The sequence below is a fragment of the Sarcophilus harrisii genome, chromosome 2 (assembly GCF_902635505.1).
Source record: "Sarcophilus harrisii chromosome 2, mSarHar1.11, whole genome shotgun sequence".
NCBI lineage: Eukaryota > Metazoa > Chordata > Mammalia > Dasyuromorphia > Dasyuridae > Sarcophilus > Sarcophilus harrisii.
Window position 1 is genome coordinate 436171868 of NC_045427.1, and position 15469 is coordinate 436187336.

Genomic DNA, 15469 nt, shown 5'->3' on the forward strand with positions numbered 1-15469 from the left:
CCAGGACTGGTGCTCTATTCACTGTCATCTAGCTGCCCCCTATATTAAATATATATTGATATATTATATACACTAAATAAAAATACATGTATGTCTTTATATACATAAGATATAAATATACATGGTATATTTATATATCATAGTGTTTATAGTGTATATAACATATGTGAAGATATATGCACATATGTGGCATATATACATATAGTATAGATCAATTATATATTCTATATAACATTTATATTATATAGTACATATGTTACATATATTATATATAATATGGTTTGTATTGGGTATTTATACTTATATGTGCACATATGCATCTATGTATATACATGCATGTGTGTAGATGTGTGTATATATAATATGTATAAGTGATATAGATGATATACGCTATTTATATACTTAACATAAACTATACTTATCCTATAAAATATATAATTTATATAAAGATATATTACATATTATATTGTACTAATATACTATTATACAAATATTTACACAAATATATTAAGATAAACTATATTTGATTTCTATAAATATACGATATGCTTATGTGTTTTTAAGTATACATACAATATACATGCATTTGTAGTATTTATATATTCATACATATACATATTATGTATAATAGCACACATACATATATGTACTTAGTTGTTTGCATGTTTTCTCCCCCGACAGAATGTGAGCTCCTTAAGGACAGGGGCTTGTTTTGGGCTTTCTTGTATCCACAACTCTTAGCAGAGCGTTTGACTCATAGTCAATGCTTAATAAATGCTAACCTACTGATTGATGCTTCTGTGTACAAGAGGCCCTCCATCCCTGCAGTGCACTTCCTCTTCAGTCCCACTCTCAGAGACTGCACTGCCTTCAAGGCTGAGATCAGGTCTCATCCCCTATGAAGCTTTTCCTGACTTTCTCTCTTTCTCCCCATTTTGCTATTTTCTGTTTTCTATCACCGAAATTTTCACTGTACTCTACCTAATTTGCACCCAACCCTCTCCCAGTGGAATGTGGACTCCTTACGGGCAGAGACTGTCATTTGTTGGTTTTTATTCCTGGCTCAGTGTCCAACCCACAGTCAGTGCTTAATATATGTCCCCTATTTAATGCTGCTCTTGTTTCCAGCTCTGGCATTCTGTCTGTGTGGGCTCGCAAAGCATGAGGAAAACTATTGTTTTAAGCCCCTCTTTGGAGATTCAATCATGAATAGCACTCACCTCTGAAAACAAAGGCCAGAAACCCAGCTCCCAAACCCAGTCTTTCCCAGAGAGGCTGCTTCTCTAGCTAAGAACCACAATAATGGCTTTATATGCCACAATATAATTGATTCTTTCTGCTCAGTGGAAACATCCTTTGATTTGGTTAAATTGAGCAACTTGCACATGGCTAAGAAGAACTAACACTCAATCAAAGTTGGAGAGACAAAGGAAGAAGTAAAAGTCCATTTTGTCACTGATGCTGCTGTAATAAATATGAAGGAATGGTGTCAGAGCCACTACTCATCATAGGAAAAAAGAGAAAGAAGACATGAAAAACAGCAGCAAAATGAGAGTCCAAAGATCATCTCCACTGGCAGGAAAATAACCCTTTGGGAGGTATTTTATTGGTGAAAAAACATCATCTATAATCATGACTGTCCCTACTGTCCTTATTCCCTGTGCTGTCCTTAGTCACTCTAAAAACTTCCACAATAGAAAGGAATCATAAGGACATAGGAACATAGATCTAAAGTACAAAGACACTTCAGAGTTCATCTACCATTGCTGGGTAACCTTCAGAATTTCACTGTACCTCTTTGTGACTCAGTTTCTTTATCTGTAAAGGAGCCCAAATAATATTTGCGCTGGCTCCCTTAATGTGGGGAAAGCATTGTGTTTGCAAATGAGTCATTATCATTATGACTTTTATGTACCTTTTGGTATATCTTTCTACTTTTAAAATGTCATCGAGCATGTATAGGGGGAACAGAGTGAGAAGAGACCTAAACAACACAGAGCTAAGGTCTATTTGCAATACTAATAGACTCAATTTTTACTCAAAGGTTTCCCTTTGGCACATAAAAGCAAAGTAAAAATATAATCAATGATCCACTCTTCTGAGTCATAAATATATTACTTGACTTTATATTAACTGCTTTATTTTTTTAAGAGCTCCATATTTTTGATTTTCAGTTTCTAGTCAAAACAATGACACTTTCTCTTTATATGAAACACTGATCCATCCACATATCATTTTCAAATGAGGCAATTATTTAACTCAATACATAAACTCCTTTATACTATGTATCTTGCTTTTGAGGGGCTGATCATTTAAAAAAAAAAACTGACACATGGCCCATTTCCAACAAAAATCTGCCCTACATGATTGCTGACCATTTCTCCTGATTTGATCAAATGAGTTATTTCCAAAGCACTTAATAGAGGCCCTGATACTTTAAGCTAAGTGCTTCAAAAGTATATGTTCGCCTTTGCCTTCTGGAACCACCTTCCTGAATTGGAAACACCATCATCATCTAGGCTGTGAATAAAAAATGAAACCTTGGACCAATACGTGAAAATGGCCACTGATACACCCTCTCTTCCAGGCCAGACATGATCCTTTGGCAAGATTAGAGACAGGTTTACAGGTATAGCTAGGGATATGCATAGTGCTTTGAGCTTACAAAGAGCTCTCTTCAGAGAAACCCTCTGAGATGGGCAGTATTTTACAGATGAGAAAACTGAGGGTCAAAGAAGCTGTTTGGCCTTCCAAGATAGATCACCTAAGTGTCAGAGCCAGCATTTGAACCCAGATCTGACACTTTCCAGAATAGCAACTTGTGTCTCTAGCTGTGGATACAATTTAAACTAAACCTCAACAATTCATTTAAAGCAAATGTTCTTTGTTTTGTATATCTTGGAGTTCACTGGCCATTTTGTAAAGCCTCCTCAGAAAAAAAGTTGTTTAAATAAATAAATAAAATACAAGACAAAAGATTACAAAAGAAACCAATTGTGGTGATTGGAAGATGGTTATATGGTAAATATTGTAATATGGCAAACAAATTAAAATAAAATATTTTTTAAACTAAGTTAAAAGACCCCAGATTAAGGACTCCTGATTTAAAGGAACAGTGCATTCTAAATACCCTTAAGATCTTTTTTCAAATAGTCTTAGTGTGGGGCCCTTGGTTTTTAAAATTTTACTCTTTCCTCAACTTCCCCCAAGCTTTTTGGTAAATACTTTACCCTGAAGAACATCTGAGGCCTGTGGACATAGGGAAGAAGGAAGTAGGAAAGGACAGCTCTTTCACCATACCATCTTTCTGTTACCTTTCAAAATGTCATCGAGCATGTATGGGGGCGGGGGGAAGTGGGTGAGTCCTAGACAACATAGAGATAAGGTCTATTTGCTATACTAGTAGACTCAACCCTTCCTCAAAGGTCTCCTTTTGGCAAATAAAAGCAATTATTCTTGGAGAGCTGTTCACTGATGTGTGGAAACAAATGCTCATTGAGACCATTTCATACCTTTTCTACCATGCAGGCCCAAAAATAATAAAAAGAAAATGCAGACTCAGCAGCAAAGAACACTGGGTGAACTGTATGCATGCTTACTTGCAAATAACAGAACTAGGAGTTTTCTTCACGTGCATCAATTCCTCATAGGCATATGTTCATAGAATCATAGAGCTGAGAGAAACTTCAGAGATCTTCCAGATATCTAGTCTAAACACAATATGAAGAGGAATTTTCCTTTACTAACATCCCTGACAAGTAGCTACCCCCATGAAGATCTCCAGTAGGAGACAACCCACCACTTCCTCAGCCAGCTTCGTCTGCCTTTGGATATCTTTAATGATTAATGAGTTTTTCTTTACATGAAGCTTAAATCTTCCTCTCTGCAACCTTCATCCTCTAGCTCCATGTTTTGTCTTCCGGGGCTAAGTAGGACAAATCTAAATATGTCTTCAATATTTTTACATATATTTAAACACCCGATGACAACTGTCATGGCTCTCCCCAATCTCCCAAGCCTTCTCTTCTTATATTCCTAGATCATTCATCCAGTTTTCATATAGCCTGGTCTCCAGACCAAACCATCCTAGCCATTCTTTCCTGGATGTGCTCCAGTCATTGTCCTTGATAAAATGATACCTGGAACTGTACACAATAATCAGACATAAATGGACCAAGATAGAGGAGAACAGAACAATCCCCCTTTCTTTTATTTCATTTCACTCAAGTTCCAGGTTAGTTGTCATTCCCATCTCATTACTGTCTCTCCCATAATTAATCTTGCCATTTTCTATTTATTCTACCTTTGTAGTAGCTCTCATCTACACCCCTTTCTCTTTTTGGCACTGCCACCCCTAATGCAGCCCTCATCACTTCACATCTCCCCTGTTGCAACAGCCTACTGCTTGTTCTTGCCCCAAGTCTCTCCCTACTCCAAACCATCCTCTACTCAGCTTTTCAAAGTGGTTTTCCTAAGGAGGGTCTGATTCCTCTATTCAGTAAATTCTAGTGGCTCCCTATTACCTTGCAAGATCAAATAGAAAATCTTCCTTCAGGGATTTAAATTCCTCCAAAACCGTTCCCACCTTCCAATCTCTTTATACTTGCTCCCCTTTTGGTACTTTGCAATCCACACAAGACATTATTTTTTGACTTTGTACATTTTCCTAGCAGTCCCTTATGGCTCAAATACTTTCTCTTCATTTCTCTCTTCACCTCCTTGCCTCCCTGACTTTCATGTTCCAACTTTTAAAATTCACCTTCAGTAAGAAACATTTCCTGATCTTCCTTAAAGCTAATCTCTTCCCTTTGTTAATAATCTCCAATTTATCCTATATTATATTTTGATTGTATATTATTGTCTCCGCCATCACACTGGCAAGCTTTTTAAGAACAGCAACTGGGGTTTTGTTGAAGAATTGTCCACACATGTTTTGAAAGACAAAAAACTTTAATAAAAAAAGAATGCTTAAAAAATTTTAAAAATGAAATGCTTAAGGAACACAAAATCATCCTTTATAAATGTTGAAAGAATATTATTTAAATACCCTATAATTAAAATTCATAATGCTCCCCCCCCCAAAAAAAAACCCAGCAACTGGCTTTTGCCTTTCTTTGTATCCCTAGCGCCTATGACATAGTAGGCACTTAATAAATGCATATTGATAAGACAACTGCTTTAATGATGCTTCCAGCCACTACCATATATAGAAGCATATGATTCCCTCCTCTTTTGGCTCCATAAACTCCTGCTTCCCCATTAGACCACAAGTACTATCTTTTGTTTTTATAGTCCTAGTGCCCAGCATCAGGAATTGCATTAGCATAGTGCCTAGGCAGAGCAAGCATCTGATAAAGGTTTACTAACTAAATGGCCACCCTTATGTTTGTTTATCCCAAGCATCTCTGGGATTAAGAAGTTTTACCATTGCCTTTCTGGGGCTGAGAGGTCCCTTAGGACCCAAACTCCCTTTGAATTTGTGCTTGGCTCAGCTCTGGTTCTTTGATAGCCCTACTTGATGTCTGTTCTTTATTTTTTTATTGGTCAAAGTCAGTCCAAGGATGAGATCTTCAATAACCATGACTCAATCAACCTGTGGTTAATGTGATTATATCTTCCACAGAAAGCAGTCCTCAAAAGCAGAGCATCCTTAACTTGGTCAAAATGACCAGACAATTCATTCCAAGCCTATCAAGGAAATGGCATCAATCATCTTGATGGGGATATTTGTGCTTTCTATATCTTTTATAAAGAATACACAACTAGGCCCCTGAACTGCAAAATGGGGCTCATAATAGCTCCTACCTCCCAAAATTACTTTGAGGATCATATGGGAAAGAATATGTAAATTGTTTTGCAAACCTTTAGAGCTATAGAAATGCTAAATAGCATGATTATCATTATCTCTATAGCTGCACATCCCCTACAAAATTACATCTTCCTTGAGGTTAGGATTGTGTTACATCCATTTTGAGATTCCCTTAGCCTTCAAACAGTGCTCAGAATATAGCAGGCACTACATAAACATTCATGGGGTTTGACAAAAGGACCAGGTAAGAACATCTCTGCCTCTGACATATTTCTTTCATGGCCTTGATTTTAACCTTGATGAGCCCTTTGATGACAAAACTAGACAAAGAAACAACATTTCATTTCTAATCCTCCTGATAAATCTTCTATTTGACTCCACATCTTGGTATTAAGCTATTTTCCTCTCCCACCTGGAGTATCAATTCTGGATCTCTTGACATATTTCTTGTTAAAATACCTTTTAAAAAAAGAAAGTCTACAAATTCTAAAAATTTTCTTGACATGTAACAGGGAGGAAAATAAAATACTATTCAATAAAAATAAAATTAAAAATCTACACTATTAATAGTTGATTTCATCTTTTTCCTCTATCCTCCTTCCCACATAAAACATCCTGCTAATTTCCCAATGATGGAAAGAAATTTATGCATTTTCAATTTGGAAACAGATCTGTCATGGCTGCCGGGCTTCTGCTACTCTTACTGTGGCAGCATACCACTCTTGAGGGACGTGTCTGTAGACTGCCCTCATAAAGGGGAGAGGCAGGGGAGCTTTGAGTCTGAGCAAATGCTAGGTCACTTCAAGGGTGCCCAGCATGCATAAATGAAGAAGCTCAAGGTTTTTTTTTTTTTCCTAATGCTTTGAGACTGGTTCTGAAAAATAACATTGTACCAGTCAGTTTCCTCCCTTCATCTCATGATTACAAGATGTCACCATTTCCCTTATAGTGGGTGACTTATCAGAAGAGAGCTGAAGCAGGACCCAGAGTATAATACCCCTAGACTAAGCACCAGACTCAGCATCCAATGGCATATCCATGCATACCAATGAAGCCTGAAGGACTAACAGAATTCTGCCTTGATCAAAAAAGACTATAATGCATTGTATCTTGCATATTAATGTTAAGCAAACAGCATTAAAAAAAAGTTATGGTGTGATCAATGGTGGGGAGAGAAATTGTAAAGGCGATGACTGGCAATCAATAATATAATAATAACCTACATTTATATAGCACTTTAGGGAAACAAAGTGATTTTATCCATTATCTCATTTGAGTTTTGTAACAGACCTATGAATTACAAGTTCATTTCATAGATGAGACAGTTGACATTTAGGGAGGAAAAGTCTCAGAGAGTGAGTTCCATTACCCATAATGCCATCACACCATTTTTAACCTACTAGCTACTGGTCTCCAAAGTAAGAAAAATTTTCTAAATAATAATTTTAATTTCTGAGTCAGATTTTTAGAAAAGTTCAAAGCAGCATGATCTAAATATTCTGGAAAAATACAATATAGATATTCCTCATCATCTCACTAGAGACATAATGGATGAATAGATTGATTGATAGAGAGGAAAAGAGAGATGGATAAATGGATAAAGGGAATTATGAAAAAGAGAACACTTATTAAATGCTTACTGCGGTTAGGTACCATACTAAGCATGAGGAATACTTATGAAAAAGCAAACAAAACATTTAAAAGTTTGAATGTTAAACAGCTAAATTAAAAAAAAAAACAAGAGAATAACTCAACTACTTTGGGGGCTGCCAATCTGGAGAGATCTGTGAATTAATTGGTATGAACATTCACTCCACTTATTCTTTTCACATTCCACTTTTGTCAGTGTTTCTCCATAAATTCTCTTTAGAAAACTAACCCAAAAGATGGAGAAAGAGGAAGAAGGAGAAGGAGAGGAGATGAAGGAAAAGTCATATAGCACAGGTCCCCCTACAATACTCCCACAAAGAGCTAAAGAGAACTCCAGACCAAGTAGTGATAGGGAACTCTAAAGAGAAACCACAATAGGTCAGTTTTTTATTCTAAAGTCACAAAGTGGGTCCATGGGCAAGTGATTAGCACAAGATCTGTGGCACAGGGGCAGTGGATATACCACCAGGCCCAAGTTTAGAATAGACCTGAGTTCAAATCCAGCCTCAGATCTCTATTAACTATGTGATCCTGTGCAAATCACTTAATCTCCATTGCCTCACTTTTATCATCTATAAATTGGGAACAATAATTGCACCTACCTCCCAGAGCTGTCATAAGGACAAAATGATGTAATATTATTGATATTATTAGTTATTACTACAGGGGCAGGTCTATGACACTGTGGATCTGGCCACTCTGAAGGCCTAGATGTATCTCAGACTCAATTCATCTATTGGGGTGGATGCTCCCACCAACTATACTAATCCCAGTCTTCCCCAACTTCATTCCAGTTTTCCCATTCCCAGTTTTAAATCTTTCATAGAACTGTCTATTGTGCTAGAGGTTGTATCAGAATAAAGACCATTAACTTCAGTCTTCATATACTGACATTAAGATATGAAACATATCACTGAGGCTTCATCCCCAGAAATCACAGAAAGCACATGTATTTATCCAGATGATAAAATATGACTGCACTTTGGATTGCATGGGGAGATATGCGCTAAATACACTTGGTGGAGAGGCAAGGTGATAGAAGGAATCTTGGATTTGGAGTCAGAAAACTGAGACTGGGCTATTTCTAAGCTGTGGGACCCCGGGAAATCCCTTTCCCAAGTTGTTCAGCTTCTTCCATGGCAGAATTAATGATCTCTAAGGATCTTTCCTACTCCAAATCCTCCACGTCCGTACACCATGGCAAGAACAGTAGAGGTAAAGTCAGAAAACTTGAATAGGTTGCTTTAATTTCTCAGTATCTCAATTTCCTCACTTATAAAATGGGGCTTCTAATATTTGATCTCTCTACTCCACAGGTCTATTGTGAAGGAAATATTTTGTAAACTGTCAAATTGTGACATAATTATAATTTGTCGGTATACATTATATGTATTCCTGGAGGTTGGAAATGTTTTCAAGGCAGATCTTAAGAATGTATGCAAAAGTCAAAGGAGTTTTGACAATCAGAGATGCATGAGAAGGGGGAAGAGACAAATGCCAAGGAGAAATGCTTCCCAAGTCTGATTTCAAAGGCAAATTGCAGATTACACTACAGGCATTGCTTCCACATTAAGCCGACAGGCGTCCAAGGTACAAAGCAGCCCTTTGCCAGACTTTCCCGTTCCAGCTACTTCTCTTTTCCTTTAAATGGAAATGACAATGACGACATCCCTTTTCCCATGACCACCATGAATATTTCATCAGCAAAGCATGAGGCCTTTCATTCTGTAATAAATTTCCTTTCTGGCAGGTAAGAGCTACATTCATTCTCTGAGTACTTCACAGGGTGACCCAAAGGGCCTCTTGGGTGAACCTGATTTATTTGAAACAAATGAGAAGGTGATGAAGCTGGTGAGAGAGGAGGAGGGAGGGCCACCGAGACCAGAAAGCCCAACATTAAAATCTAGGCAAGTCACTCTGAACTTTCCCCAAAGAAATTGTTGTAATTCCTTGCTGTCTTTTCCCTGTCACCTATAGTCCTCTGTTTGGCTTCCTTCTACAATCCAGGCCGGCCAAACTCATCTGCTCTCTGTTCCTCTGCTTAGATTGCTCCATTTCCCAACTTCCCACCTTTCAACTCACATGAGTTTTTACATTCCAACCACCCTCATAATGCCATCCTCTTCCTTATGGATTCCCTCTAAGATGTAATTCTAGTACCACCTTCCACACCCACACAGTGCCTTTCCCAGTTCCTCCCTAATTATTTCTCATCTTCCCTACTACCATGAATTTATTTTGTATTCATTCCATCTGTGTACATATGTATATGCATACATATCTTTTACATATAGATACATGGAGACACACACAGAGACAGAGAAACAGAGAGAGACAGAGAGAAAGACACTCTGTCTCTGTATCTCTATTGGTCTGTCTACACACACATATATAGATTTTATTCCCTAATAGAATGTAAATTACTTGAGAGTAGTCATTATTATTATTTTTTATATTTGTATCCTCAGTACCTGGAATATAGTAGGTACTTAAATGCATATTAACTGACAGTTTCCTTTCAAAAGAGCTTTCAACTTAGAATCAGAGAATCTAAGTGAGTTCCAACTCCGTTACTGAATGGCTATATGATCTGAAAAAGTTGATTTTATTTTCTTTTTCATATGTGAAAAAAAGGGGGACTGGACAACATTTTCTCTAAATTTGTTCCCAGATCTTGAGCCTCACAATAATACAATGATTCCATCTTGTTCTCCCCTCAAATCTGAAGATGTCTAGGAGGATGGCAGTTCATTTAAGACATTTATATCCCTGAAGTACTGCAGTACTACTCACAACTGGCTAATTAGAATATAGAAAAGACCTGTAATTCCACTAGTTTGGGGAATCCCAGGGTTGAAGAAACTCCCTCTGCCAGTACAGGCAAGCATCCTCTCTACAAGTTATAGTCTCAGAGAATTACCCAGAACAGTGAAAGATTAAGTAATCGGGCCACAGTCACACAGCTAATATGTGTCAGGGGCTAATTAATATATTCAAAATGGTATGAGCTCTTTTGTGCATCTGTTAGCAACAAGAATAACATACTACATAGTATTTTGTTGCAGACAAAACACTTTCCCCACAACAAATTGTAAAGTAATATAGTGTAAGTAGCTCATTCTATAAACAGGAAACTGGGTTTGTCCCAGTGACAAAGTTAATAAGTATCGGAGCCAGAGCCAAAGTCAAGTTCTCTTTCCATCACATACTCACAAGAATTGTACATTTATGGTAGTTTAGAGTCAGGGCAGATAGATCAGAAGATCTTGTATGAGTATAGCAGCAGACAAGCATTTTCTTGTATTTGTATGACACTTGCACAACTGAACTATAGGGAGGACAGAGAGAGGGGGGTAGTAGCTAGCTTGAGCTTCTACTCTCTATAATATTCACCTTATTCCATTTGTCCCCATCCTAACTATCTGCCATCTTTCTTTAACTCCCATTTCCTTGGTGAAACTTGGCAAATAAGCAGGTCTTTAACAGTGGCCTCAGGACAGAGAGGGTTAGCTACTGCTAGGTTCCAGGCAGTCCCTCCTCACCCTTCTCCACACTGTTCCTTGAGCTTAAAATTCCTCCTCCTTCTTCCACCAGTTTTTATTTTCAACATCATTCTCATCTCTTTTGAGGCACAATGCCTCCCTTCTGGTGAAATAATCCTAGATTTACTTCTCAAGACTCCACAGCAAGATGTTATTTTCCCCCCTTATCTGACCAACTAGTACCTTGTGTTCCTCTTACATGTGTGTCATATTTATATGAAAATATTAACCTTGGATCCAGGAACACTTGGCTTAAAGTTCTACCTCTGATATTTTCCAGGCAATGCCCCAAGTAACTCTCTAAAATGATATCTCGGTTTCAGACAAGGTGACAACCTGCACTGGTAGGAGTTTTCTCGTGTATGCCAGTGAAATCACAAGTCTATTCCCTATCTTCTAACTGTGTACATATCTAATTAGATCTACTAGATTGTAAGCTCCATTAGGGCAAGGAATATATTTGCCGATGATGCTTTCACAGCAATCTCATTTGAGCTTTAATCAAATCTGAGCAAATGAATCCTTTAGTCCTGTCCAGGTCTGCTATGCTAGCTAGAGGCTCAGCCCTAGGGAGAATAGTAATGGGAAAGATAGTCTTGAATATTCATAGCCTCTCCTTTGCCCTCACTCCAAATGTCCAATTCCCTCATGGTCTCTTTCTTGATAAAGAAGGGTGGCCAGGGTGATGAGGCCATTGGAGATCTTCCCATATGGGGACTGGGTATAGGATCAGGAAGGTTTAATTCAAGAAGATAACAGAGTGGGGAGAGAAACATGAGTTCTGCTATTAGAATTTTACTATCTCCTGGACAATATGTGATGAGGACAATGAAAATATAGCCAGAAAATAGATACATTGCTTTCAGGGAAGACTAGATTTATCCAGAACACACGCCAGGGTGCCCTGGTCCCAACAACAAGTAGAATAATGTGTCCAATTCTGAATGCCACATTTTAGGACTTCGATAAGCTCAGACATGTCCAAAGAATGTGAGGAGGAGGGTGGGAGAATTGGAGATCTTGCCACATGGGTATCAGTTGAAGAATTTGAACTATTTAACTTAGAGAAAAGAAGACTTTTTAAAAAATAATAATCAAAGGATATAATAACTGTAAAGTATTTTCTGAGTTGCCATGAGGGAGAAGCATTAGATTATTATTTTTTTTTATGTTTGGCACCAAAAGGTAAAGCTAAGAACAAGGAAAGAGGGGAAATATTGCAGAGAAACAGATTTCAGCTCCATGTGAGCAACATTTTCCCCCAAAAGGAGCACATTAAAGATGCACAAAAACTGGGGTGGGCTGTCTCAGGAGGTAGCTGCTTCTCCTCAGTAGGAGTCTTTCCATAGAGACCGGATGACTATTTGTCAGGGAAGTCATAGAGGGATCTCCTGCTCAGGTACAGGTACAGGTACAGGAGCTCCCTCCAATTCTGGTTTCTCTAGGGAAGGAATCTCTAGGCAGATGTAGCTATAAAGGGGTACCAAAAACAAACTTAGTTTTACTGTTTCAGCTTCCAGGACATCCAGGACTTGGGACAGACAGTCACTTATAGATGGGAGGTACCCCTTTTTTTCAGTTTCTTCAAACTGTTAACAGAGAGGGAATGTTGTGTTAGAAGACCATTTCATCCCTATTATGGTAATGAAAAGGAAACTTTGGGCAGCCCAACTTCCATCTACAGTTTTCCACACTGAGGGGTTAGTGACACAGTCCACCCCCCCCTCCCGTCATCTGGAAAATCTGCATAAAATTTTTGACCCTCCCTTTGTACCAAAGAAAAAGTCTGAATTATTGTGTTATTAAAAGATAAACTATGCTGATATTATATAATTCCATACATATATTTTTGCATTCTTGAATTTCTAAACTTTTCCTGTGTTATCTACTGGCCTTTGTGTCTTGTGAGTTCTGCAAAACTCCCCCCAAATTCCTATTTAATTTCTTAAGCTGACTCACAATACATATCAAAATAGAGATTGGGAAAGTGGAGATGTGGAAGGGAAATCTGTACTTACTTACCTTTTTCTCATCTCCCTCTGGAAGAAACTGCAGGATACTCCTCCTCTCTCCTTCCTGTCTCCGGAGGGAGCTGCTATGGTGCTGGGGAAGCCCCCCAGGGGGAGAGATGCTTCGGCCATGAGGATCTACCCAAGTGTAGATGTGGTTGGTGACATATCCCCCTGGGATGCGCCCGACAGAATGCACAGACAAGATTAGCTTCTTGGACCCTTTCAGTACCTAGAGACAGACAGATAACTACTGTTACTCTGCACAGGAAAAAGTTTTGCTGCATCTCAGTTCTATCATTTGCTATCACTGGCCTCAGGAAAATATTTTCTCTCCCATGGGTCTAGTTTCCTCCTTTGTAAAATAAAGGGACAGTTTTATTAGATGGCCTCTAAGCTACCTTCCAGTTCTAAATCTGATAATCTTATGATCTATTACAGAATCACACAACTCAGATATGGAAGTCAGAAGGGGATATGTTTTAAAAGATTAAATAGCTTGGGATTAGAACACTGATCTAAGAATGAGGAATACCTGAGATCAAATCCTGCCTCAGGAAGCAAATTATTTAATATCTCTGTGCCTCAGTTTCTCATCTGTAAAACAATGGGGTTGGACTCAACGGTTTCTAAGGGCCATTTCAGCTCTAATTCTATGATACTATGTAAACGTTGTCTCTGACCTGTGGTATAACTAGATTTAGCATTCATTTAGCATGACTACGAGGGCTCAGTGTTCCCTTAAGAAAATGGGAACAATCTTCTTTGCACCTCACATTTTCCAAAGGAAGAATAGACAAGAACAACAACAAAAAAAGGGAATTACAAGGCACAAAGGCCTCCTTGCCCTATGGGCAAAAATTCCAAGAAAAATGGTCCCATTTTCCCCTTCACACTATTTCCTTTCACATAGTGTTAATGATCCCATTTATCATCAAACTTTCAAAGACTGCTCCTAATAGGGATGTTATTAGGAAGAAGGAAACAATTCAAAAATGCCTCAAGGTCCCTTTACTCCAGGTCCCATGTTTGTCTAATGAACTCTTACAGATGAATTTAGCACATAGTATTTTCCTCTAGCCTACAAAATGTGGAGGTAGCTCTTCTGTATTTATTCCCATCTTTGTCCATTTGAAACCAGGCTCACTCCAGGCAAGGTCCATACATATCTAATTCTATCTTGAGAGATCGTGAGGTACAAAGGAAAGAGCTATGGGCTTGATATCAACAGACATACTTCAAATCCCTGCTCAAATGCACATTAGCAAACTACATCAGCTCTGTAATTCTCATTTTCTTCAGGAAATGAGGAAAATGGCAATCGTTCTACCAAGCTTACAGGATTATTGTTAGGCAAGCTCTTTAGAAACATTAACGTGTTATAGAATCATAAAATATTATTACTCTGTGGGAATATTATAGTCATAAAATGAATGGTCACTTGTCAATACTCAAAGGGACTCCTTATAAAACTGCCAATATAATCTGCCTAGAGTGTAAATCTGACTATGGTGCTTCTCTGTAGAGAACCAGAACTGTGGAGAAGTATACTTGAAAGAAGGTGTAAACCTTCTTCAATGGCTCTCTATTGCTTCTAGTATAAGATACAAGATGTTTCAATTTGGTTTGTAAAGCTCCTCCCAATCTGGTTCCAATCCATCGTTCAAGGTTTACCACATATGACTCTCCTTCATATACTCTATATTCCAGACAAAGTAGTCTATTTTATATTCCTCAAACTCATCACTCTTATCTCCCACTCCATACCTCTGCACAGCCCGTCCCCACATGTCTGGAACATTCTTCAGTCTCTTGGAAAGCCTAGCTTACTTCAAGACTCAATTCATGTGTCTTTCTTCAAGGATTTCTGTACCAATATTTACAAGCTGTACCTAGGACAGTTTTGTCATTTTATATGCAATTCTTTTTTTTTCCATTCTGCTTTGTATGCAGAAATGCTGAATGGGGGAATTAAATGCAAAATTTTAAAAATTAATTCCTTTTTTTTGCCATTTTAAACTTTTATTTAAAAGAATATTTAAGTGACAGGCAACTGACTAAAAATTAATTTCTTGCAAAATTATCAAAATCAAGCACGACTCAAAAGAAGAGATGTGAGACAACACTCTTTACAGAGGTGAGAAGTTCACAGGTACTGTACATTCAGCATGTTTTCAGCCTTGATCAATGTATTGATCAGTTGTGCTGATTTTTTTTTCTTTTTTTCTTTCTTTTTTTTTTTCTTTCAAAAATGTCCCTTATACAGGATAGCTCTCTGGGAATAGGGAAGGGTATCTTGTGAAAAACTATGATGATATAAAAATGATAAAAAACTTATTTAAAAATAAAATTAATTTTTGGGGGGCAGCTAGATGGTACAGTACCAGTCCTGGAGTCAGGAGGATCTGAGTTCAAATCCAGCCTCAGATATTTAATATTTCCTAGCTTTGTGGCCCTAA

General features: G+C 37.8%; 1 protein-coding gene across 7 annotated transcripts in view; it reads right to left on the reverse strand.

The window, feature by feature from the left end:
* The window catches only part of WHRN (whirlin), a 120588-nt gene that overhangs the window by 78343 nt on the left and 26776 nt on the right, over positions 1–15469 (reverse strand). For all 7 annotated transcript variants that reach the window (XM_031954179.1, XM_031954177.1, XM_031954175.1 and 4 more), the window contains exon 2: positions 13024–13242. In XM_031954179.1, the coding sequence (XP_031810039.1) occupies positions 13024–13242 (219 nt within the window). The remainder of the gene's footprint in view (positions 1–13023; positions 13243–15469) is intronic.